The sequence below is a fragment of the Fusarium solani genome (genome assembly GCF_023522795.1).
Source record: "Fusarium solani strain SB1 chromosome Unknown bctg00000004, whole genome shotgun sequence".
Classification (NCBI taxonomy): Eukaryota; Fungi; Ascomycota; class Sordariomycetes; order Hypocreales; family Nectriaceae; genus Fusarium; species Fusarium solani.
The window spans coordinates 1120565-1145160 of NW_027072152.1; the positions used below are offsets into that span (position 1 = coordinate 1120565).

The window sequence follows — 24596 nt, forward strand, 5'->3', positions numbered from 1 at the left end:
ACCCAGCAGTGATGTGGAAGAGGACTTACTGAACCGTTGTGTTGGTAAACCGCATGGTATCCACTCTCTATGGCGATGGCTTGGGATCATAGGATGCCTCACTTAATAGAGGAACCCGAGGACGGATCACGTAAGTCTGCGAAAGGTAGTAACAGAGGAGGGCAGTAGCAGGTTTTGCACGCTGAACGCGACTCCCATGTGTGGGACCTGAACTGCTCGCCTGATCCAGCCGATCGGAGCCACTGATTCCTATGGGTAGTACTCGTGGCTATGCTTCGAGGCTCCGGTACCGATTTCGAGATTAGCGTACGTTCTCTCTGTGCTGTTTTGTTCCTCAGGGTTGGGTAATCGGTGTTTTGTAGGTGCTCGTCGCTCACTGGAGCTTTGTCGGGGTTGAGAACGACAGTATCAAGGAAGATTGTAGAAGAATTACGATGGATTCATACCACGTACAGGGTTAAGGACCAGAGTAAGCCTTCTCTTACTCTATGGTCCGTACTTGCGAGATGGTTAGACGGTCAACTCCGTGCTCATGTTCTCGTTCCTGGGGTTTGGTTGGATGAATGACATCAGCGTCGCCTAGCCCCTTGGTTCCTTAGCTGCTGCACCCGGGGGGCTGTGGTGGAGTTTCCATTCACCGAGTCTGGCGTGTTGACGATGCATCTGAGAGAGTGTGTGGTCTTGAAGTCACTATCGGAAGCATGGGCGGTGCCTGTTCAAGAACTAGGGAATGCTGAACCCGCCCAGGTTGGAGAGAACAATGGAATTTAAGCAAAATGAAGATTAAGATTAAACTATAAACAATGGGTTTGGGTGCATCCGTCCTCTATTACTTTTCGTTTTCGCGATGCGGCATGGGGGCCGGTTTCGGAACGAGATTGATATAGGGTATTTCGCATGGGAGTTTTGACGATCTGTATTGTGCTCCATGTCTAGTCTTTAGCACTGATATCCTAGGTAAATGTCTACATGTGCTTATGAAGTGGAATGGCTAGTGGTTGTAGACTTATAGAGTCGTCTATGGCATAGTCATTTGGGTGTGCTTTTGTCAGCTTGAGGTTTCATGGCACCGCCTGACCCAGTCATGAAAGCTCCTTTGTCACGAAGTGCATATCTGTAGTTGTGTACAAAGGACAAAGACATTTGAAACCAGAGCAGTGGACGATCAGCATGCAGGACTGTTTCACATGTTGAAGAATAACTACACTGCGTTTATGCAGTCGATAACTCGACAGTCAACGAGCTCGTTGCCTTATCACGTCTTATGCGGCTGCCATTAGTCATCAAGAACAGCGACCAGATGCCATGACAACATGGATGAGGCGCTCAAGTTCTAGGCCCCAGCGTTTGTTGTTGTTTTCGTTCCTGGTTCCGAGACGCTTGTCCGCGATAAGATGAGACGGCGCTTGAGGGATGCACGGCGGGAGAGACGCATGATGCCTAAGGCGGAAAGGCGTCAATGCGAATGGTTGCCGAGCAGGGAAAGTGGAGTCGGGTTCGGCGATATGGTGCGTCATTGCGAGGCGAGTCACAAGATCATTCGCAGGGACCGGCTGCCATTCATTGGGGGGAGGGAAGGTCCGGAAGGCGCAAGGTGCAAGGTACCTTACCTTACGAATCCAGGCAGGTGCGACTAGTGGAGGTCACCCATGGTCACCCACCCAGCCGCCGAAACAGGCCGCGAACACGCAATAAGCTCTCCCCCAGCTCCGTCATTCCTTTACCTTACCTCTCCGCTTCTACTGCTTCATAACCAACCATCTTATCTCTCCATCTGCATCTTGCATCCCCATTCCCATTCCCGTTCCCATCCATCACCATCGAGCTCGCCATCGAACCCGCCGTCGGATTGTCGTCGAGTTCTATAGCTCCATCTTCTTAGTACCTCTACCGTACTCTTGGTCGCATCCTCGACCGATTGCCCATCATGAAGAGCGCTCTTCTTGCCGCCGCCGCGCTTCTGGGCTCCGCCCAGGCCGGTGTTCACAAGATGAAGATCCAGAAGGTTCCTCTGGCTGAGCAGCTGGTACGACCATTCCACGATGCGCACTGATTCTGTTGAGCTCGCTGACCACGGCATAGGCTACCACCTCCATCGAGACTCACATCCAGAACCTCGGTCAGAAGTACCTGGGCTCTGCTCGCCCCAAGAACCAGGCCGACTATGCCTTCAGCACCGAAGCTATCAACGTTGAGGGCGGTCACCCCGTTCCCATCTCTAACTTCATGAACGCCCAGTGTGAGCTTCCCAGATCATATGATCGTGACCAAGACTGACCCAGCCCCCAGACTTCTCCGAGATCACCATCGGTAACCCTCCCCAGAGCTTCAAGGTCGTCCTCGACACCGGCAGCTCCAACCTCTGGGTTCCTTCCCAGGAGTGCGGCAGCATCGCCTGCTACCTCCACTCCAAGTACGACTCTTCTGCCTCGTCCACCTACAAGAAGAACGGCAGTGAGTTCGAGATCCACTACGGATCCGGCAGCCTGTCTGGTTTCATCTCCAACGATGATGTCCAGATCGGTGACCTCAAGATCAAGGGCCAGGACTTTGCCGAGGCTACCAAGGAGCCCGGTCTGGCTTTCGCCTTCGGTCGCTTCGATGGTATCCTGGGTCTGGCCTATGACACCATCTCTGTCAACCACATCGTCCCCCCCTTCTACCAGATGGTCAACCAGAAGCTCCTGGATGACCCTGTCTTTGCCTTCTACCTGGCTGACCAGGAGGGCGAGAGCGAAGTTGTCTTTGGTGGTGTTGACAAGTCCCACTACGAGGGTGACATTGAGTACATTCCTCTCCGCCGCAAGGCTTACTGGGAGGTCGACCTCGACGCCATTGCTCTCGGCGACGAGGTTGCTGAGCAGGAGAACACCGGTGCCATCCTTGACACCGGTACCTCCCTGAACGTCCTCCCCAGCGCTCTGGCTGAGCTCCTGAACAAGGAGATTGGTGCCAAGAAGGGCTACAACGGCCAGTACACCGTTGAGTGTGACAAGCGCCAGACCCTTCCCGACATCACCTTCACCCTCGCCGGATCCAACTACAGCCTCCCCGCCACCGACTACATCCTCGAGGTTTCCGGCAGCTGTATCTCTACCTTCCAGGGCATGGACTTCCCCGAGCCTGTTGGTCCCCTTGTCATTCTTGGTGATGCTTTCCTCCGACGGTACTACTCTGTCTACGACCTCGGCAAGAACGCCGTTGGTCTGGCCCGCTCCAAGTAAGCGACGATTATTTATGGATGAATTATCAGATAGCGCATGAGTATGTATCACGGACTTGGTTTTGATTGAGACTGGGACGGATAGCTTTGATTATTACAGCAGACATGAGGAGCATAGTGTGAGATGGTGCGAACGTCTCATCACAATGCTCGGTAATATGACATGTTTATTTTTGCCCTGATGTGATCAAGCGTGATTGTGATTTCATGTAACCGTGGCGAGGATGATGCATTGAAGCTTCCAGTTGGGTGTAATTGCGTGTACTATTCATGATGATTGCGCTAGGCCTGCAGCTACCTGGGTGCACTTTGAAGGTGAACAATAGCTCAAGGAAGTGACATATTCATTGTTAAACTCGTGATACTTAAGAAGAGAGAGCGTAAATCGACGAGACTCGAACATGGCCAATTTTTTCAAGCAAATGAATCATGTCTAGACGTGGTGACACCCAGCTCATTGTTGGTGATACCGTTGGTGAAGCCGCCAGAGCTGGTTGGCTGGCGGAGCTGAGTCACGTGCATAGCTCATTAGCCTCCTCCCCCAAAGGGCGCTAGTGTGGGTCCTGGTCAGCGAGAAGTTAGTACTTGGCGATCGAGACACATTCTTCCCCCAGCGCAGCACCTCTCCATTCTCGCCAGGAGTCGGATCGAGATATTTCCTCGAGGCTGTTTGTCGCGTAATTTGCCGAGTCGTGGATGCACCTCCTGATTGCACGATTGCGGCGCGTCTTTTGGATGAGGACGCTCGATTCGCGCTCCCTCGACGAAGCCCTCTAAGCGTTGGAGTTGCACCAGCACCAGCGAGCGACCCGTTTCTGCCATCCACCACCGCTGCCAGCTACCGCGTGTCGCGACGAGGCGCGGCCAACGCCAACGCCCCGACGACGGCCGTCTCCAGCAGCGCAGCCATCATGACCACGCCCAACATGGCGCAGTCCACGACCGTCCAGGTGAACGGCGTCTCCGTGTCTCCCACCCCCGAGACTGCCCAGCCCGTGGCCTCGGGAAAGCGAAAACGCGACATTGACGACGACCGCGATGATGAGGATGGTCCCGACGAGCAAAAGCCCGCCATCACCAATGGTGAACCTAAAAAGGACCAGAGGGAATTGATCCGGTCTTTTATTGATGTCCTGACCAGGTACGCCATCTTTTTCCATGACTACGGCTGCACTGCGACCTTTCTCTCGATGCGAATGGCCCCGTCTCTGATGAAGGCTAACCATCCCCGACAGCTTCGATACTACCCCGTCCATCATGAAGCGCCCCCTGCCCGAAGCCTCCGACGATGATGAGCCCCGAACAAAGCGCCAGAAGTCGACCATCGCCGATAAGGCAACGGCGAATGCGTACGATAATCTCGACCAAGTCGCCGCCGATCTCGTCTCTGTAATCCAAGCATCCCTCAAGGAGCCCAAGGTTGAATCTGCCGAGGGCAAGAGGGAGCTTTTGGACGAGACAACAAGGGCGCAAATCGCCGAGTTTAAGGACAAGGCGTTCCAACTTCTCCGTCGGGAAAAGGCCTACCCCAAGGCCACCGCAGAGCCGCTCCCTGTCGAGGCAAATCTTCCCTCCTCTCCCCAGAAGGGCGAGCTGGTCCTCTCTGTCCTGGGATATGCGCCGCAAGAGAGGCGTCTGTTTTCAAGTCTTCCCCTCTCCGATGAGACCAATTTGCGTGATTTGAACCTCCCCCAGGGCGTGGCATTGACTCACATTATGCCAACGACTCCCCATGAACGAACACAGACTCTCGGTGATCTATTCTCATCCCCTCGCTCCCTACCGCCACTGCAACCGCCTAAGCAGCCAAAAACGCAGGCCAAGGGCAACACCCTCGACTTCTACCGTCCCGAATTCACAGACACCTGCAAGTACCGGAGCAACACGTACTTTACGACCAAGTTGACATCCGGATACTACCTCGACTACAGCAATGCTACCCCCTCGTCGCAGACAATTACGAAGCAACGAGAGCGCGCGCAGAGCCTTGCTGGAAAGAGGCCTTCTTCTACCGAGCTGGAACTGTCCGAGATGGAGTCACTTTTCCGAGGAGCCTTTTCGAGTTTCGCACCGTGCAAGGACGACTCGGGGGCGACTGTGCCATCTAGCGTCGCTGGCCGAATGTGGTGGCAGCGGGCAGGCCACCGACAATTCCAAAACATGATCGAGGTCGAGTACTATGCCGATGAGGAGGACAGCAAAGAGGCAGACGACAAAGCCAAGGCCATGGAGATTGACGAAAAGGCTATTCAGGAAGCCATCGACAACTGGGATGATTCGATCGTTGATCCGTCGCTAGAAGAGGCTCTGGGCACTAAGAGAGCGGATGAGGAGAAGGAAGTTGACGAGATCCTTGAAGAGGTCAGCGACATGATTGAGACACTGGCCTCGTACCAGCGGATTCGCAACCTCAATCTCCCCAACTCGCAAAATCGATCCTCAAGCGACCCGGTCACAGGCGATATGCTGGCTACCGCTGGACCGACTCCCTCAGAAGGCGAGCAAGCCACCTACCAGATGCTCAAGGCGCAACTTGCGCTTATCATCAAGACACTGCCTCCGTATGCGGTAGCCAAGCTGAATGGCGACCAACTGGAGGATCTTCTCATCAGCACCAAGGTGCAGGTCCAGACGGACCAGTACAAGGGCGTCATGGAAGAGGACGATGCAGCTGTTCAGGCCCGTCTTCGAGCGCAACAGCAACAGGCAGCTGCGCAAGCTAATGCCCGCCCGCCACCACAGCGTACACCCAGCATGTCTTCTGTTTCTTATGGACATCACGCACCCGCACCCGCAAACGCATACGCCACTCCCAGCCGACCTCCTGCGATCCAGCAGCAGTATTACCGGCCAGGTCCTACGCCAGCTTTCCAGCCCCAGCAAAGACCAATGCCGCCCTCACAACCTCGACCCCCTCAACCAGCTCCATACAATCGACCCAACGGCTACCCGGCCCAGTATGCGACTCAAGTGGCCAAAGCCCAGACTCCATATGGCCACCAGAACATGCCTCAGTATGCGACTCAACAAAGGCCCCCGTACGGACAGATGCCACCGCAGCAGGGAACACCGGCCGCCCGATACCCGTTCCAGCCAGGCTACCCACAGCAGCAGGCTGGAACACCCGCGCAACCCACCTTTGGGGCTTTCCCGAACGGCCAAGCTATGCCGCAGAGAACCATGTCTCCACAGGTGCCGCATAGGCAGGCTTATAGCCCCTCGCCTAACATGCAACAAGCTGCTCGTTATGGCACGCCGAACCAGGCCATGGGCAATCAAATGAATAGGTACCCGAGCAATCCCCCACAGCCAGGAACGCCAACTCAGAACCCTGGACTTACAGGATACCACACCGTGATCCCTGAAGCTCAACAGCAGAGGATCCTTGAGCAAGCGAAGGCCCGCCTCGCCGCCCAAGAACGATCGACCATGTTTGCGGACAAGATTGCCCAGCCCGGCACTCAAGGGTTTGGAGGTGGAGGAGGGATGGCGCCTCAAGGGACGATGGATGCGAACAGGCTCGCTGCCGCCCGGGCGAGTATGGCAGCTCAGCAGAAGCCGGGGACTCCAACTCCTCAACGGGCAGGGATGAATGGAACACCAGGACCGCATATTCCGCACAAGGTGACGCCTGTGCCGGTCCCGCCGATCCCCGGGATGCAGAGGAAGCCCTCGACATGAAGCGACATGTTTTGCGGATCGGATTCGTTGGAAAAAACCGTTAGTATGGAGAATTGAGTGCGGCGCCCAGTGTTGAATCTGGGACCAAGGGGAGCAGCGCGAGACGGACTGGGCTGGGCGTTTAGAGGTGGATTCTCGAAATGTGTTTATTAGTCTTGGGGAGTTGGTTTTTTTTTGTAACCAGGGAAAAGGGACGTGAAACCACTACAAAGGAGATGTTGATCACAAGGGGAGGTGTTTTTTCCGTCAAAGTTGTTGACGCCGATGAACTGGGAAGTCCTGGTTGTGTAATTCAAGCCGCCAGATGGGATGGAATGGCGCGTGTATGCAGATGAAATAAGTGACGATGGGTTGCCATTGTCAAGTATGCTGTTAAAGTAGTCGTATTAGTAGTGTGAGGTGTAGTAAAGTATGTGAGAATACTTTTGCAAAGTGCGAGTATCTACAGATGCCTTGATTGAATGAGTGTAGTGAACTTGCTGGAAGAGTCAGGGTTGTGAGTTCGGGGAGCGGATGTTTGGTATGAGGGTGCCTTGGTAGAATCCCACTAATATCTCTGTTGTATTCTATAAGAGTCAGCTTGTTGTAAGAGAAAAAGATCTGACCAAGGCGTGAATGTGTTTACTTGATTCCTACACCGACGCAACACAGAGCACGCCGAATAGGTGGCTAAATTGGAATGTTAGATACGTGATACTGGAGTCTGTTTGACTGGCTGACCGCCTTGAGATTGGACCCCTCACATCGGTTCAAGTGGCTGGTAGGCTTGAAGAACAACAAAGGAAGAGTGAATGAATGAGTGAGTTGATTGTAATCTACAGAGCAGAGGGGTATCTATCATGGCAGCCCAAATGTTCGTCTCTATTCCCACATAAACCCATATACATACAATTTTGTCTTCATCTAGTCGTACAAATGCATGGCCCTCCTGGTTCATGGCACATGCTTTGGTAGATCCGCAGCCATCTCACGCTCCTGCATCCACTCAAGGACGATGCGACGCAGCTCAAAGACAACTTCGACTGCGATGAGAAGGATGATGATCAGCTCCAGCCGGGTACCATGCTGCTCGCTCGACATCTCGCGCAGAACGTTAGCAATCTCGGCAGCATAATCCATCTTCTGGTTTAGTGCACGGATGCGCACGTTTACATCGAGGGCACGGCCAACTTGTTCGTAGTACCCCTCCAAGCCGAGCTCGGAGCTGGTATCCCAGAAGATATCGGGGAGCGAGTCGGTTAGTTCGGAGTAGTGGTTAAGGCGGGCACGCAAGCTGAGCAGCTCGCCCGTCTTTTGAAGGATAAAGCGGCGGCCGAGGGGGACACCTGCGCCCTGAGATAGTATTTCGGGGATGCTGCGTGTACTCTCGAAGTAGCTGGTCAGGGCGGTTTCCAGCACAGCGAGCTTGGTGCTACGGGCCAGACCCGAGGAGAAGGCGACCTTTGCCAGAGTGGTGTCCAGCGTATCGTTATCCCTGTGCTCCTTGCGGGTACCCAGTACAATCACATCACCCTTGAGGACACTCGTCTCTCGGTTTGTGTCGGTGGTGAACTCTAGATCCTCGAACTCGCGGGACTCGATAGGGTGCGCTTCTTCGGCAGCGCGCATGATCTGCTTGGTGACGACGTCGGGAGGCAGCGACCATGTCACTATTGTGCCGGAAGGGAAGACAAAGATGTCCCCACCGTTGACTCCTCTTGCGTGGAGCACCTCGTTGGCGTCGAATCCCGTGCCATCCGGATCGATTGCGAAGCCGTGGGAAGATAGAATCTCGAGGACTAGGGGCATCTTGAATGATTCCGAGACGCACGTTGCGCTGACCACGTTGGAGGGCTCATCGCTTGGGCTGCCCGGGGCGGAGGCGCCTCGCTTTGGCTGCTGGGCGATGATGGCGACGCGCCGGAGAGAATTCTTGGCCGTAGCTGCTCGCGTCGGCTTCCTCTTTGCGGCGGCGGGAGTCTGGTCGTCCCTGACTAGCTCCGAGGCTGAGCGGGAGTCGTCATTGGCCTGGGAGAGGAAGGGGTTCGAGGTGAAGAAGCTGCGCTTGCGCGGGAGGCTCGCCGGCGCCGTCAAGTGGAATGACCGATGAGCCAGCGGCCGCGGGCCTGCGACGGAAGTGTGGATGAGGCGCACAGCATTGAGGGTGATCCGTTGCGGGGAATTCCTCATGATGCCATAAACGAGGTCGCCATAGAAAGCGAGGGACGAGTAGGTAAATATTTACAACTCGGGATGTCCAAGACGGACGAATCTCGAGGGTCCGGCTTAAAGTCGACGACATCCGGAAGCGGGACCGAAATGCCTTAGGTAAGATTCGATTCGGCCACCCGCCTGCATGCATTGCATGTGACATCTCACCTGATTCCCCTCAACAGAAGCTAGCCCGGTTTGGGTAACCTTCTTGACACCCATGACGAAGTCCCACCGGGAGAGATCTCTAGGGGAGACCAAAAGACAGACCGTTAATTACGCTTCTCAACGCCGACAACTTAAAAACGAAAGACACCCCTTTCACTTCGTCCTCCAACACTCCCTCGCGCCATCTCCCGTCCTCCCCCGAAGCCCCCTTCCGGTTCCGCTGACTCGCTCTGCGGATCGATCTCTCTCATCTTTTCTCCCCCTCCTTCGCTCGTACACAAAAACTACCCCACCATCACCATGGATGTGAACCCCAAGTACGACAACTACGACTTCCCTACCCAGGGACCCGAGAAGCAGGATGGCCACGCTGGCTACCTCACAGAGGAGCAGATCGCCAAGGTGCACCAGCTTCGGATGCTCCTCGAGGCTGAGGGCCTGACTGATCGATTGGACACTCTGACTCTGGTATGAGAAGCTTCCCGCTATGACACGCAAGCAGTGGCCGCCACCACAGCTCCGCATGCGCTCTGCAGGAATGCAACATGCTGACATCGCCCCTCTACAGCTTCGATTCCTCCGAGCGCGCAAGTTCGACGTCGAGCTCTCAAAAGCCATGTGAGACTCCCTCTTTGGCGGTGGAACGAGAAATGCGCTGGTCGCGACAGGGGGGCTGACCGCCACTAGGTTCTTGGACACTGAGAAATGGCGAAAGGAGACCAAGCTGGACGAGACTGTGCCTACCTGGGACTACCCCGAGAAGGCTGAGATCAGCAAGTACTACACTCAGTTCTACCACAAGACCGACAAGGTATGATGCTGCCCAGGTGCTGGGGAGAGTTATCATGAGGACACATGCTGATGCTTTTTTTCTTCACCTGCAGGATGGCCGACCCATCTACATCGAGACCCTCGGCGGCATTGACTTGACTGCCATGTACAAGATCACCACCGCCGAGCGTATGCTTCAGAACCTTGCTGTCGAGTACGAGCGCGTCGCCGACCCCCGTCTCCCTGCCTGCTCCCGCAAGGCTGGCCATCTCCTTGAGACCTGCTGCACCATCATGGACCTCAAGGGTGTCTCCATCGGCAAGGTTCCTCAGGTGTACTCCTATGTCAAGCAGGCCTCGGTCATCTCTCAGAACTACTACCCTGAGCGTCTGGGCAAGCTTTACATGATCAACGCTCCCTGGGGCTTCTCCACCGTCTGGAGCATCGTCAAGGGCTGGCTCGACCCCGTCACCGTGTCCAAGATTAACATTCTGGGCTCGGGCTACAAGAGCGAGCTCCTCAAGCAGATCGAAGCCGAGAACCTGCCCAAGCAGTTTGGCGGATCTTGCGAGTGCCAGGGCGGCTGCGAGAACAGCGACGCTGGCCCCTGGCACGACCCCCAGTGGGCGCGTCCCGCCTGGTGGGAGAAGAAGCAGGATGACAAGGTCATCGAGAACAAGGGCTCCGAGATTGAGGCTCCCGCAGGCGAGAAGGCCCCCGAGGTTGCTCCCATCGCTGAGAAGGACGAGGCTGCTCAGCCTGCGCCCGCCGCGGCTTAGAGGAGTGAGTGAATGTGTTTTGAGGGTGGCTGTCCATCATTGATAGACGGAACGTTCTTCTGCGTCTTGATATAGACCGGATTTTTTCTCTCGTTTTTTTACGATGCGTTTTTTCAACAAACCGGGGTTTGAGGGGTTGATGCCAGAGCGGGATTACAAGGATAAAAACACGGAGGAACGGGAGGGCAAAGGGTGGGAGCGTGTTGTTGTTGAAGTTGTTGATGTGGGAAGCAGAGAGACAGCCATGGCCGTGTTATTTGTTCAGCTTGATTGACTGTACTCAGTTGCAGCCTATTCTTTTTTCTAGACTTTCCCTGGAGAGAGATGCTTGTGTTCCCTGGCCCCTTATTATTCCTCCTCATGATGACTGCGTTAGTTCTCTCAACAAAATAGAAGCAGTTCTGAACTTGTGTGCGTGTGTGTGATTCAAAGATGATTGGTATTGTGCTCTGCTGTTCGTGATCCAAGACGCCTAAACTCCATAATTTGCTCCTGATATCATGTTTCCGCCCTGGGTATATTCAACTTTATCGACCTTGTGTGACGACGTATTCGCCTGCGACGCGCGCTCTCTCCATTCTTGCCACCACGGCGGGCATCTCGCGTTTCAGCCGGCCTAATCCCTCGACGGCCTTGCGGAACCCAGCCTCGACGCTCTCCTGCCTCTCAAGCGTCTTGACGTCAATGTCTACATCTGCAGCTTCGGCAGCGACCTGTTTCTTTCGCGCCTCGAGCAGCTCGTCGTCGCGCTTTAGACTGTCGCGTAGCTGTTCGGCTTGGTTTGCGGCTGCGGTGGCGGGGACGGAGCGCTTGAGGGCCGCCACGTCCTCGAGGAGCTTCTCTTCTTGGGTGATGAGGTCGGCGACGCGGCGGCGCTTTCGCGTATCGAAGGGCTCGTAGACGGGTTCGGGCTCGGCGTCGGAGCCGGAGAGGAAGGACTCGGTGGACACGGGGAGGCCGTTTATCGAGAGGTTCGGAGCTGCGAGGGAGAAGGTCTTGTCGATGTACTACGGGAGGTTAGGAGTGATTGGTCGCGTAATTGTATTAGAGAGGTGCTTTTACTTCATTGACAAGCTTTTCAATCTGATTTCGTAGCTCATCTTCGCCGTCATTGCCCTCGACTACCGGGAAGGCCTCGTTAAGGCGCTCTGCTGCTGCGCGACGGACGTTTGCGATGAGGTAGGTCAGATCGTCTGGGCTCTGCAGCTCAATCTTGCGCTGGACCTGGGAAACGACAGATTCAGAATCCATGGCGGGTAGTGTCTTTTAAGGGTGACAGTGTCGAGGTCTATCAAGGTGTCGAGGCGAGTTTGTCTTTGTGCCCCGCGGCGGCGCATTGATTGATTGTTTACTTTGAGGTGCCGGCAACCGGGGGAGCTTATCTTATCGCACAAAATGGTCAGCAAGGGTTCAGTATAAACGGTCAAGTACAGATTGGCGACAGTATTTTACGGAGGTTCAATAAAGATACAGATTTGCCAAGGTCGCTTTGACCCTTATCCATGCGATTCATCATCGACACCGCCGTTTTTTCCCTCGTCATGTCGGCGACTAATCTCTCGCATTGGATGTCGTGTCGGCCGTTTCTTTGAACCCGTCACCGCCAACTCATCGGGTCCCCTTCCGCCCACTTACCGTTTTCACCAACACCACCACATTCTCTTTCTTGGGCTATCCACACCGCCTCCTCTTTGACGCCGAGCCGACTACCTATCGAAAAAGACCGCGCCGCTTAGCCACAGGAAGAAAAATGTACCTGACCGCTAATGCTAGGCTGATCCACAGTTGATAGGCGTGGCTGTTGGCTATTGCACGGGTTTGAGGAGCTGAGATACCCGCCTTGGGGCCTCGACCTGGCCTATTTTGAGCGTTGACGGCTGGGATTGAACTCCGTGCTTGATGATTGTTTGGATGATGAGGCTCTTGAATGATCATCTTATCACTGCATGAGACGACAGCGAGGACAACACGAAACTCATGCAACCAAGAGGCGTTCAGCATATGCCTCTATCCAAGTCATTCAAGTTCGGTAATTCAGTTTGCTAACATTTAACTGTCGTAGATTCATGACCATGCAAAAACATGCCATCTAGTTCTAATCTCAGCCTTGCAGATCTGCAATAACCTCGCGCACAGCACGGCCAAGTACCGCCCAGATCGGCTCAGGATCAACCGACACTCCAGCGTCCATGTGGTTGTTCACAATCGCCACTGACAGTCTATCGCGAAGGTCGGCCCATACAATGGATCCTCCTGCCCCTGGGCTGTAGATGATGTTGTCGTGGTCACCCACCAAGGGATCAGACATGCCCTCCTGTCTAACCCAGAACCCAGAGGCTCCGAAAGGTACTGGGCCGGTGAAGATTTCGTCTATGTCATGGACGCCCTCTCGTGGTCTTGAAAAGGTCTTGACACGCTCCGGAGACAATATTCTCACACCATCCAACTCGCCGCCTTCTGCGAGCATGGAGAATATCCGGGCCAGCGACGCTGAGTTGGTCACAGCCCCTGCGCCCGGGTCCACGGCCTGCAGCATGCTTCTGAGGTTGTGCTGCCTGGGACCTGGGAACACGGGCAAGGGGTTGACGTTGTACTTGTCAACGATGCTCTCCTGATTCTTGCCGTACAAGGTGGCGACCCTGTCGAGCTCAGAGTCTGGCACGCCGTAGAAGATGTCTTTGTCGACGCCCAGTCGCTCAAAGATCTCTTGCTTGACAAACTGGCCGAATGGACGGTGCTCCGGGTCAGTCCTGCGGACTATTTCTCCGAGGATCCAGCCGTATACCAACACATGGTAGGCGTTGGACTTTCCCGGTGGGAAGATAGGTGTATAGTTGGCGATGCGTTCTGTCATCCACTTCCAGTCTCCCATGAGCTCTGGGGTAACGTCCTCTGGCATCTGAGGGATCCCGGAGCGGTGCGAGAGAGCCTGCTCAACTGTGATGGCCTCTTTGCCATTGGCGGCGAACTCGGGCCAGTGCTTGGCGATGGGATCATCGAGACGGAGTAGCCCCTTCTCGGCTTGGATATGAACAGCCAGTGCCGTGATGCCCTTTGTTGTTGAGAAGACGGGGAAGATGGTGTCTTTATCAACCGCGCGGTTCTTCTCCACGTTGGCGTATCCTGCAGTGCCTTCAATGACGGGTTTGCCTCGGTAGTAGGCCGTCACAGAGACGCCCGTAACCCCACGGTCGAGGATTGTCTGCAACGCCTTGGCGATGCGAGGATCAGAGGCAGAGATGTGGGACTCCATGTTTTCTTGCTTTGATTTAAATGTGAGGCTATCGTGAAGAGGGGGGACGGACGATGTCGGTTTGACATCTCGTGGTTAGGATGTGGTATATAGGCTAAATGAGTGCATAGCCATCTGCACATCTGCAGCGAGCCCCACTGATGTTGTGTCTCTTTTCCGAGATATTGAATATGATGTTTAAGAGCGAAGGGCTTCGTTAAACGGGGTATGTGAATTGTCTGGAGTCTGTAGTAGAAATGGCTGGGCAGTGTTCTGGACGTTGTGCTGGATGAGCCTGGATATAGGTGCCCTTCAAGATATTGAGAACGTCTGTTGTGATCTCGGCTATTCTGTCCATGAATTCTTGTCCTCGAGCCTTGAAATGCTGTCGTAAATCATTCAATATGTTTCAACGTCCTGAACACATACGACATAAACATGATGGTGCAACTCGGCTTTGAGTGGGCGGATGTTGACACACTAACTTCAGTATGTGACTAACTAACGAGATTTCCTTTAGTAAATCCTCTTGCATATGCGGTCAGTTGAAAATACGCTATGAAAATAGTCATCTCAGAGAAGGCCCAACTACTTCAATATCAAGCAGGGTATCTACCAAGTTCTTTCTAATTATCCGCTTTCCATCAAGTCGAAATGAGTATTATCCAGTCTATATTCCCGGAATTAGATTAATTTGACATCATGTATCTACCCATAAATGTAACAGCACGCTATACTGCGATATAAGAACCCTACGCTTCACGCCATGCTGCTGCTGCTTGCAGAACAACAGCATTCTATCCATCGGAGCACCCGAGAGCTCCAGCTCAACCTCGTTTAGCCTGCGTGACTCTGGAAGCAGTGGTAAGGCCAAATCTTGTGGTCGCGGAAGAGTCTCTATGGAAAAGTCATCTCCCAGATCGAGACCTTGGTAGAAATCACCTTCCTCCATCTCCATCACCTTTCTGGCGACGCAGGCTGCTATGGTTGAATCCCAGATACCTTCTCTGTGGCCGCTGCATGGTAGGAGTTTGATCGCTTGGAGCCTGATGCGATGGACGCGGCACTTGACGGCTGCGAAGTAGAGCGGTGCGATCCAGCCGATGTCGATGATGGATCTGGGCATGTACATGAGATCCCAGTTGAGTGAGAAATCCTCGGTTTCTGCGGATACCACCCATAATCTCGTTAGTTGTGTGATCAACAAGAGGAACCGGTCCGTGTAGGCGTCGTATATGGATTCATCGCTGTGTAGACACGTATCTGCCATGATGGTTGCCATGGTGTGATTGACGCGGAGGACCTGGTATGCTTTTTCTAGATCGCCGGATCCTTCACATGGTTGGATTTTGTTGAAGGCTTCAAACATGTTTAGCCATTGGGCTAGTTTTGCCTTTATGAGTTGCTGAGAAGTGTGTTCTCTTGCTGTGATGGGGTGTTGGCGGGCTTGTTGTGTGAGATGAAAAATGTTGTTGAGAATCGGCTCCATTTGCCTCCAGGCGTCGCTGAGTGAGCGGATATGACTTGTTGGTGTCCTTTGAGGGTCAAAAGCCGGCTGGAGGATGATGCATGGGTGCTGGTAGAGGTGTCTGAAGAGCTCTACCTGAATGTGTAGTCTTGAGAAAGCTTCAACAATCCAATCATCTGTTGGATCATGGCATGGTTTCAGAGTGAGGATGCCAGAGCTTGGATCAGACTGCCCTTGTAAGTGTCCCAAGATTTCAAGTCCGTTTGCAAGGTGAAGCTGTGCCGTTTTGAAGTGACCTCGAAGAAACTCCATGCAAACAAAAACGATACAGGCGATGAGGGCGATGCGACAGGAGGTTCTGTCCTTTGTTGAGAAGTGTGGTTGGAGGTGACTTATTGCCTTGACATAGTGTTGCAGCGTGAACTGTTCCTGCTCATTTCTTAGAGCATCTTGACGGCTTTTTTGTAGGCCTACTCCTATGGCATCTCCTTTGTGAACGGAGCTCAAGGCGAGGATGGCGTTCAGGACGGCCGGCTCGGATGACCCGGCCTGAAAGACGAGGGTGTTCCAAAAGCTCGACGTGAATGTGCCCGGTAGCTTGGACGCTGTCCGACACTTGAACCAGTCAAAGTAGATCTTTTGCTGAGGGCTTAAACTCAAGGCGAGACTTGGTTGGATAGGGCGAGATATTGACGCGACTGGGTAGATAGGGACGCGTGCGTCTTTGCTCTTGGACTCAAAGAGACCCCCTTGTCTCTGGGCGCAGCGCGCGTTTCCACCACCCCAGATGCCGTAGCCGTCGCATACGCGGCCAGTTGAGAGACATCTGCGACAAGCAGGGCGACCCTCGTCACACTTGACTTTGCGGACTCTTTACTCCAGTCAGTCTGAGCCAATTAATCCCGAGAGGACCAATGGGGGGAAACTCACTTGCAGGTTTTACACCCCGACTTGACCTTGGACCGGGGCTTGCGGTTAGACGGTGCTGAAGGTGGCGTAACCTGAGAGGAGGACATGGTGGATAAAACCCTGGGATGGTTTCTATATGCGCTGGCTCGGAAAGAAGGTCATTTCTTTGGATTGGCGAGAAGGGGAAGAGACGTCAGCAGTTAACGAAAGTGTCAGCCCGTGATTGTCGCAGGGATTGATCGGCACCATTCTTGACCCATTGGGCTGCTCGGAAATGGCGCATCGTGATTGGTCAGCTGTCACTTAGAGCGTCGACAACCTCTTAGGAGATGTGAGTTTCATGCTTCTTTTTGTGTAATTGACGGAGTTAATCATGGTTCACGGAGCTTAGACGGGTTTCGGATTCTTTTTGGAGCCCGCATCTACAATGCAAGATGGACTTTATAAGTCTTGAATGCCTTCAGGAGAAGGTCAATGACAAGATCAGCAGCTTCTCGACACCTTCACATTAACTAAACCTCAAGTACTCTTTTAAAAATGTCTACCAAGTCTACCCATTTCGTCCCTCTCGGAAAGAACGGTCCTCTGGTTCCCCATCTGGGTTTCGGTCTCATGGGCTTGTCCTTTGGCACCTACGGATCCGTCCCCAGCGACGAAGAGAGATTCGCCCTCCTCGATCATGCCCACGAAGTTGGATCAACCTTTTGGGACAGCGCCGAGTGAGTTCCAATAAACAGCCCTTGGCTAAACTCGACTGACTGCGGATAGTCTCTACGGCGACTGTGAGGAGCTCATCGGAAAGTGGTTCAAGCGCACAGGCAAGCGAGACGACATCTTTCTCGCGACCAAATTTGGTTTCGTCAAGGGGAGCAAGACTTTTGAGCTCAACACCTCGTACGAGTATGCCAAAAAGGCTTTTGCTGAGAGTCTGAGACTTTTGGATGTTGACTACATCGATCTCTGTAAGTTAGCTTCCACAGGTCATGGGATTCATGGGGGCTGACCCTGGCAGACTACGTGCATCATCCCAACCCCGAGACACCTATTGAGCAAACGATGAGAGCTTTGAAGGAACTGCAAGAGTAAGAGCTAGTATCTGTTCGCCATCCACGTGGAGCATCCTGACCCTCTACAGTGAAGGGAAAATCAAGCACATTGGGCTGTCAGCCGTCACTTCAACCACCCTCCGCAGAGCCATCAAGATCGCCCCCGTCGCCGCCGTGCAGATCGGATACTCTCCCTTCGAGCTTGAAGCCGAGGGAGATGAAGGAACTCACATTATCCAGACGTGCCGCGAGCTCGGTGTCGCCGTGGTGGCAGCCATGCCCCTCGGCAGAGGTCTACTCACGACCAACTTTGCCGAGGGAACGGCAGCTGGAGACGAAAAAGACATGAGGTGGAAGTCAATTCCTCGCTTTGGTGAAGAGAACCGTGCGAAGAACATGCAGATCGTTGGCCAGTTCAAGGCCCTGGCTGACAAGAAGGGCGTAACGACCGCCCAGTTGGCCCTGGCTTGGTTGTTGAAGCAGGGTAACGATGTCATCCCCATCCCCGGGACCAAGAGGGTCAAGTACTTTGACGAGAACTGGGCCTCTCTGGATATCGAGCTCTCTGATGAAGAGGAAGCTGAGATTAGGCGGTTTGTGCAGCAGGCTGATATTGCTGGGGGTGCCCGGCCTCCTGCGTTCCAGGACTGGGATTTTAGAGATACCAAGGAGGAGGTCTGATTGAGGGAGCGGATGTTTGAGATATTAACTTAGTAGGAAGCACAAGTTAGGTAGATAATTAGGTATAATAACTAATTATCCTTGGTAGGTCTTTATAAATCGTCTGTATCTCAACATATAATAGCAGTCTTGGTGACGAGGAATAATTCAAGTAAATGACTCACCTTGACTTCTCTAGCACCCTGCAACTCATCTAGTTCTCATGTAAAGACTGGTATGAGACGGTGATAATTTCTTCAATTCTTACGCCTAGACTCATCAACTACCATCCCAAGTCTATTGACCCCCTTCCGCTGCCTCCTCGTCCGATTCAAGCGGATTGATGCCGAACTTTGCCGTCTGGGTCAACAACTCGTGCATGTCAAATAGGTCGATGGCCCCGAGCCTCTCTAACTCGGCGACAACATCCAAAACGTAGTCAGCGCTGGGACATTCTCGATGGGCGCAATTAGGGATCTTCACGGCCATACAGGCATCTATGATCCTCGCGGCGGTTCGGTGTGGGATCATGCGTTCCTTGAAGACGATTGTCTCGACGTAGTTGGGCAGTTCTGTCGGGTCGTGATAATGTACGTCGACGCTCAACTCGGGCTCGGGCCCGGGCGATACGTACAAGACTTGGCTATGCCACATGTCGGTTGTATAGTTGCGCATCGCAAAGGTCCACTGGCACTTTTCTCCTGGTGCTTCTGGCTCGAGCATGATGACGAGGAAGGCGATAGAGGATACGGCCGGGGCATTGTCGTCGAAATCAAAGTGAAGGTTCTCTCGGGGGATTGGTATGTGTTGAGCCACAGAAGGCCTGGGGGTATCAGGCATCAAATCATCGGGCGTGGGTCCATAGAGGTGGGATAGAAAGCGCTCTGAGAACTCGGTCTCCAACTAGACATCGAGTTCGTACTGAAGCTGTCTCTTCTAGTTGTAGGGCTCCCCGGCGTCTTCGGTGTCGTCCTAGTCCTCACCGTCGTCTTCTGGTTCGTGTCCCTCAGCCTCATCCTCGGCTGTATCTGGCTGGTTTTCATCGGTTTCCATGTCATCGAATGGATGTTCGGCGGACTCGGTATCTATGTTGTCCGATTGATGCTCCTCGGTGTCTGGTTGATCATTCTCGGACGTCTCTTGTAGAGACATTCTTCGCATCGCGGCTTCTGGCATCATGATGTCGAGGATGTAGTGTGATGTTGTTTGTAAAGTCGATGCTGTTGGAGGATGGTGTATGATGTCGTGTGGATGGATGTCGCTTGTGTGACTGGCTCAAGTTGCGAGGATCTGGGTCGATTGGGGAGTGAAATAGGCTGACGGTGATCATGTGATGTGATTCAGTGTCAGAACGAAACTGGAAGGAGCGTGGTTGTTGTTTTCATTGTTGGCAACTAGCATTGGCTTCCATCTTCCTTCTGCCGTTGATACATCTTCTTCCTCAATGGTCTTTGCGGTGCTCCGTAACAACAGCTTTAACGCTAAGCGCTAAGAAACGAAGGCTTGGCACTGATACGCGTGTCTTGGCTCGTAGCGACATGGCCTCTGCTTTATAGAGTGGAGCTGCCCTTGGCATCTCGGATAACCTCGTTTACCTCGTTTAGCTGTGTGGAACCTCACTCCTTCAAGGCACCCCAACTCGCTCTCTCGGCAACATCTTGCTTCCTCTCACACTCGGTTCTCGCTCTCTCTTATTACTGTTACTTGTGACTTGAGCAAGCGGTACCCGCCGAATAACCTTTGCTCTTCCTCGCATGCAAAGAACACCCCCATGAGTCCCTTGGATCAAGTTGCCGAGGATGACTTGTCGAAACGACGCAAGCCACACACCAAGTCAAGGCATGGCTGCATTGACTGTAGAAGACGTCGAGTCAAAGTATGTTTCTCTCCTGTTGACTTCATCTTTCATGTCCTGTCATATTGTTGAATCCTTCTCTGCCTCGCAAGTTCGTGAGCTCACATCGTCCATTAGTGTGGCGAAGAAAAGCCATGTTGCCGCACCTGTGTTCGGCGTGGTGTGAGATGCAAATATCCCGACAGACCTCGGCCGACCTCAGAGCTTCCATCGCCATCGTTGGGTCGAGATGATTATGCCTCGAGCCAAGCAGCTTCAACTCCAGACTCGAACCAACAGCACGGCTCGACAGGTTTGAACCCGAACTACAGGACGGTCCTTGTCGGGTGTACCTCTCAAAACTCATCGCAATCGAGCTTTTGTATCCACGACATGGCCCTCCTCCATCACTGGACTGTTGCAACAAGCCTCGAGCTATTCAAGGGCGACGACAAACACAACTTCTGGCAGATCATGGTCCCACAGACGGGATACGAGCACCCATTCGTCATGAACGCTATTCTAAGCTTGGCTGCGTTGCATCGAGCATATCTCATTCGACCAGACAGGCACCGTCACATGGCAGACGCCGCCGTTCACCACACAAATGCTCTACGGGGGTTCCAAGAAGCCCTGAGCCACGTGAGTGATGAGAACAGCGAGGCCTTGTTTATCTGGTCAACTCTTAACCTGATATACGTGTTTGGCATCTCAGGGCGGCTGAGTGACGGCCTGGATCCTCACTCTAACTTTCTGAGTCGCAAAGACCGTATGCTTGGGGTTGAATGGATACCCATGGTCACTGGTATTCGAACTGTTGTGAAGCCAAATCACAAGGTCCTAAAAGCCGGTCGACTTGGAAAGTTTATGACCGTCGGTAACTGGTGGGAGATGGATCCAGATGCCAACCCCAATCCCGTAGACCAGCATCTCTGTGATCTGCGGAGTTGTTGGGATGGCACTCCCGACGCACCAACCTACGAAGAGGCCCTAAGGATACTCAGGAAGTGTAGGCTATTCATGGCTCGGTTCTCGGGCGACGGAATCGATCCGCTTGAAGAGGCTGGGTTCAGCCGGCTTTGGTCTGGGCCTTTGCTCTTCATCATATTCGCTCCCCAAGCCTACTTGACTTTTCTACATCAAAGGCAACCCCCAGCACTGATCCTGTTTGCCTTTTTCGGTGCGCTGCTACACGAACTGGATGATTACTGGTTCCTGGAGGGATGGGGGAGGGATATTGTCGAGGTTATCGACGACCTGTTGGGGAGTTACTGGAGACCCTGGATTGCATGGCCTTCAAAGGTTACCGGCTTGTGCTAAATGTGAATAGAAACTGGCGCCGATGGTAAAATGGACCTTGATCAATTCATGCAAGTTCGCTCGCTGTCTATACTTTATATACCCTCGTCACTGCGTCCACACAACTAGCAAATGCGATTATCCACCATATCTATTATAGCCATAAAGGTAAGTTTGACCCCTTGAACCCCTTGTTATTAAACTACGGCAACAGGGTCCATCTTGTAGTTGGGCGTGCTCCGACCTAGGTAAATCATGATCTCGGCCGGATGCCTCCAGTTGAACAGAGCCATGACCAAAAACATCAAGACAGAGTCAAAGACGTACATGTAGGGCTCATGGCTGAGGAGATACCCGTCGAAACCCTGTATGTACTCGATGGCCCTGAAAACTGATCGAACCATGATGAAGACGCTGCCGATGTATAGAGCCATCATGTGCTTCTTCCAGGGCGCCCCTCCTAGTGAGCGAACGGTGGGGGCTCTTCGAATAGATAGATCGAATGACACTGCCATGACCATGAAGACGCCGAAGCAAATGAGCTGGACGAAGAGACCGCCGACGACGATCTTGGATCCGTTGTCCAGGGCTTCGAGTGAACCACCAGCTTGTAGACCAGCTCCTGTAACCCATTGTCAGTGCTGGGACATCAAGGCACAAGGTATCCCGCTTACCCGCTCCTTGAAGCATAAAGGAAAAGACGTCGCCAATGACAAAGATCTTGGTCAACCACCGCAGGGGAATCTTGACGTGCCCTTCTCCGTCCACCATGGCAATGATCCTCCCAAGTTCCATGTAAATCGTGGCGGCGAAGAGGGCGGGGGCGACGAGCAGGAGAGTCGCCTGCATGATGAAAGGGCCGAGTGTCCAATCGGGGCTTTGTGTGCCTGATTTACAACGAGCGGCGTATCCGACAACCTCGACTATTGGCCAAGATTAGCTTGTGGTTGCCAGGGAGGTCGGGTTGTGACTTGCAGATGCCGCCAATGGCCAGCGGGAGCATAAACCAGCATCGCGGTCGAATTAATTGCCAGAAGTGAAAGGCGGTTGTAGCAAGGAATAGTAGCATGAAGATTACGGCGCCCGGTATCGTCGGATCGTAGTGGTACAGCTTGAATCCGCCGGAGGCGTCGGCAGACTCGGAGGCTCGGTCTTGGAGGAACATGGCGTCGTAATTTTAAGAGACAACAGAAAGAAAGAAAACACTAATGATATTAATGAAAGACTTGAATCAATTAAGGAACGACTGCTTAGAAAAGAATGGGACTCGACAGGTTGAGTCTTGAGATAGGATTGCTGTCATGGGGGCTGATAGACTTTATACCCCCATGCTGTACTTGGTACCCCAGAAAGGGATGCGGCTGAAGATGCGGAACGAGATGCTTAAGACATCGCTTCCCTCCATTGGTTCAGGTGAGGAAATCACAGTCCTTGCTGCGCCCAGTGGGGATGCTGTCTATCCTCGGATTCGGTACGCGTAGTCGCTTAATCCGAGCGTAGGGGAACGTGCCTCGTTTAGCAACACGCGTGTTCTCGTTGGAGTCTGGATCGAAACGAGATCTGTGCACATCTTTGTGAAAGGCTTTGCAGTTGATCAAGTTCAACCCAAGGGGAGATGCAGTGTTGCTGGCAACAAACGCGGTGACAGTGGCCAACTGCAGGCTGTCTACTTCAACGTCTTTGTTGGCGTCTTCTTAACTAAGTCTGTTCTCACTGAACTTAGCTAGGCAAGCTGATCTTGAAAGAGCCTTTGGAATAATTTCGAACAAGAGGGTAGAACACGGCTTCAGACAGCCATGTCTTTGTTCAAAGCAGTGAAAACCATTGTAACAACAGACATAGATTCATGCATTGAGAGAATATTCTATGAGATTCTGTAGTATATAATAGGCAGCTTCTCAGAGTTGGGAATGCATATCTTGACTCACAGCATCAAGCACACAACAGCAACCACTACCGCCACAACGACTCCGCTTCGGCTTGAAGTAGACTTGTTTGCGCTCATCTCAAAACTTCCAAGACACGGCAGTTGCCTTGAGCCAGACAAACTTTCTTCAACCAACTCAAGCCCGACTCACCATGGCCCCCGCTCGGAGGTATATGTCTTTTGATTGGTACGAGTCAACCACTGGCGATTACATAGAGCCAGTCGAGGCTGAGGAGAAGCCGACAGTGAAGGTGGAGAAAAAGCCAGAAGAGAAGGTGGACGAGGAGGCGGATGACAGGGTGACGATATATATCACCGCACAAACAACTAACAGGCGATTCCGCCATTCTTGGGCCATCACTCTCTATGATGGGTCGACAAAGGAGTTTTGCACCTACGAGGTGCGAAAGCCGTTTCGCCACACCCCGTGCACCCTCAAGTCCTCCAATGGACACCCTGGAGAGAACGGCGTTCAGTATATAACGCTGGGTAAGGTGTCCTGCGACAGGGGCCAAGAACTCTCCGACCTCTGCGAGACGATTCCAGTCAAGCAGTCCAACAGCGCAGCCTACGCCAATAGGCAGTATATAAACGATGTCGCGCGCTTCCTCGTCGCGGGAGACTTCATTAGCAAGCGTCAGCGCGGGAGGGCCATGTCCCACTTCACTAACTTTATCAACGCTGAGCGTCAGCAGATTGAGGCCGAGCACCAGAAGGATGAGCGCGAGAAGGCTAGTGCTCAAGAGCAGAAGGCCAAGACTCAGGGGCAGAAGTCTGAGAGTGGACGCCACAGCCAGAAGAAGACTATCAAGGGTCTCTCTCATGGCACTGGCTCCTTTCCAGATTGGTTCCTGGGCGGTGGCAACAACTGAGGCCTTGTGGGTTGAGGTTGAGTGTGTAGAGGTGCGCGAGAAGATGTAGATGTCTCGCTTGATTGTGTAGTTTAGTCTGTCAGTACTTGTTTATTCGTTTTGTAGTATCACATCAAAAATCAACACTCCTTTAACCCTCTTCTAAACAAGTAGACACGCCCCCTGAGTAATTTGAATGTTGGTATCGTTGACATCCAAGAGGAGGCATCAGGCTTAATATGAAAGAAGGCAGCAATTGACATATGTCAACATTAAAATAAAACTAAATGCTATAAACACAGTCGTGACTGACTTGAATGTCTTGGCCGAAGAATCCAATGCAGTGGGAGTTAATAAGAATCCGTCCGGCCACTGATCCTGAGGAGCTGCAGCCTGCAACATGTCGCTTCTAGTTAACTTAGCCCGAGGCAGTAACACTACCAATATTGATCAAGCAAGGGTTTTATGGAAATGTTAAGTAAGAAACCTACCGGGGTCTTGCGTCCTGTCACCAGGTGGCCGTCACTGCCCGCCACTTGTAGTCCCCCTTAAATACCA

At 53.1% G+C, this 24596-nt stretch overlaps 11 protein-coding genes across 11 annotated transcripts; 5 read left to right on the plus strand and 6 right to left on the minus strand.

Moving 5' to 3' along the window:
- Positions 1–1927: 1927 nt before the first annotated feature.
- On the plus strand, positions 1928–6904 carry MRS44_007428 (uncharacterized protein; the record flags this gene model as incomplete). Its single annotated transcript, XM_046272921.2, has 5 exons — positions 1928–2026; positions 2083–2239; positions 2290–3220; positions 3771–4364; positions 4459–6904. 5 exons carry the CDS (start codon positions 1928–1930, stop codon positions 6902–6904), a joined length of 4227 nt encoding a protein of 1408 aa, XP_046129037.2.
- A 933-nt stretch (positions 6905–7837) lies between these two features.
- On the minus strand, positions 7838–9073 carry MRS44_007429 (uncharacterized protein; the record flags this gene model as incomplete). The annotated part of the gene is made up of 1 exon (XM_046276979.2): positions 7838–9073. One exon carries the CDS (start codon positions 9071–9073, stop codon positions 7838–7840), a length of 1236 nt encoding a protein of 411 aa, XP_046129035.1.
- Positions 9074–9562: 489 nt separating this feature from the next.
- On the plus strand, positions 9563–10812 carry MRS44_007430 (uncharacterized protein; the record flags this gene model as incomplete). Its single annotated transcript, XM_065620535.1, has 4 exons — positions 9563–9730; positions 9780–9880; positions 9950–10073; positions 10147–10812. The coding sequence occupies 4 exons, from the start codon at positions 9563–9565 to the stop codon at positions 10810–10812; spliced, it is 1059 nt and encodes a 352-aa protein (XP_065476607.1).
- Positions 10813–11339: 527 nt separating this feature from the next.
- On the minus strand, positions 11340–12063 carry MRS44_007431 (uncharacterized protein; the record flags this gene model as incomplete). Its single annotated transcript, XM_046279605.2, has 2 exons — positions 11340–11819; positions 11875–12063. 2 exons carry the CDS (start codon positions 12061–12063, stop codon positions 11340–11342), a joined length of 669 nt encoding a protein of 222 aa, XP_046129033.1.
- Positions 12064–12913: 850 nt separating this feature from the next.
- Positions 12914–14065, minus strand: MRS44_007432 (uncharacterized protein; the record flags this gene model as incomplete). Its single annotated transcript, XM_046279065.2, has 1 exon — positions 12914–14065. One exon carries the CDS (start codon positions 14063–14065, stop codon positions 12914–12916), a length of 1152 nt encoding a protein of 383 aa, XP_046129032.2.
- Positions 14066–14261: 196 nt separating this feature from the next.
- On the minus strand, positions 14262–16528 carry MRS44_007433 (uncharacterized protein; the record flags this gene model as incomplete). Its single annotated transcript, XM_065620536.1, has 4 exons — positions 14262–14429; positions 14474–14524; positions 14796–16383; positions 16443–16528. The coding sequence occupies 4 exons, from the start codon at positions 16526–16528 to the stop codon at positions 14262–14264; spliced, it is 1893 nt and encodes a 630-aa protein (XP_065476608.1).
- A 430-nt stretch (positions 16529–16958) lies between these two features.
- MRS44_007434 (uncharacterized protein) lies at positions 16959–18148 on the plus strand (the record flags this gene model as incomplete). The annotated part of the gene is made up of 4 exons (XM_046282222.2): positions 16959–17140; positions 17190–17383; positions 17434–17503; positions 17557–18148. 4 exons carry the CDS (start codon positions 16959–16961, stop codon positions 18146–18148), a joined length of 1038 nt encoding a protein of 345 aa, XP_046129030.2.
- Positions 18149–18424: 276 nt separating this feature from the next.
- Positions 18425–19306, minus strand: MRS44_007435 (uncharacterized protein; the record flags this gene model as incomplete). The annotated part of the gene is made up of 2 exons (XM_046279604.2): positions 18425–19011; positions 19111–19306. The coding sequence occupies 2 exons, from the start codon at positions 19304–19306 to the stop codon at positions 18425–18427; spliced, it is 783 nt and encodes a 260-aa protein (XP_046129029.2).
- A 1048-nt stretch (positions 19307–20354) lies between these two features.
- MRS44_007436 (uncharacterized protein) lies at positions 20355–21281 on the plus strand (the record flags this gene model as incomplete). Its single annotated transcript, XM_046279055.2, has 1 exon — positions 20355–21281. One exon carries the CDS (start codon positions 20355–20357, stop codon positions 21279–21281), a length of 927 nt encoding a protein of 308 aa, XP_046129028.2.
- A 176-nt stretch (positions 21282–21457) lies between these two features.
- Positions 21458–22425, minus strand: MRS44_007437 (uncharacterized protein; the record flags this gene model as incomplete). The annotated part of the gene is made up of 3 exons (XM_065620537.1): positions 21458–21882; positions 21935–22147; positions 22185–22425. 3 exons carry the CDS (start codon positions 22423–22425, stop codon positions 21458–21460), a joined length of 879 nt encoding a protein of 292 aa, XP_065476609.1.
- Positions 22426–23339: 914 nt separating this feature from the next.
- On the plus strand, positions 23340–24059 carry MRS44_007438 (uncharacterized protein; the record flags this gene model as incomplete). The annotated part of the gene is made up of 1 exon (XM_046274039.2): positions 23340–24059. One exon carries the CDS (start codon positions 23340–23342, stop codon positions 24057–24059), a length of 720 nt encoding a protein of 239 aa, XP_046129026.2.
- Between the last annotated feature and the right edge of the window lie 537 nt (positions 24060–24596).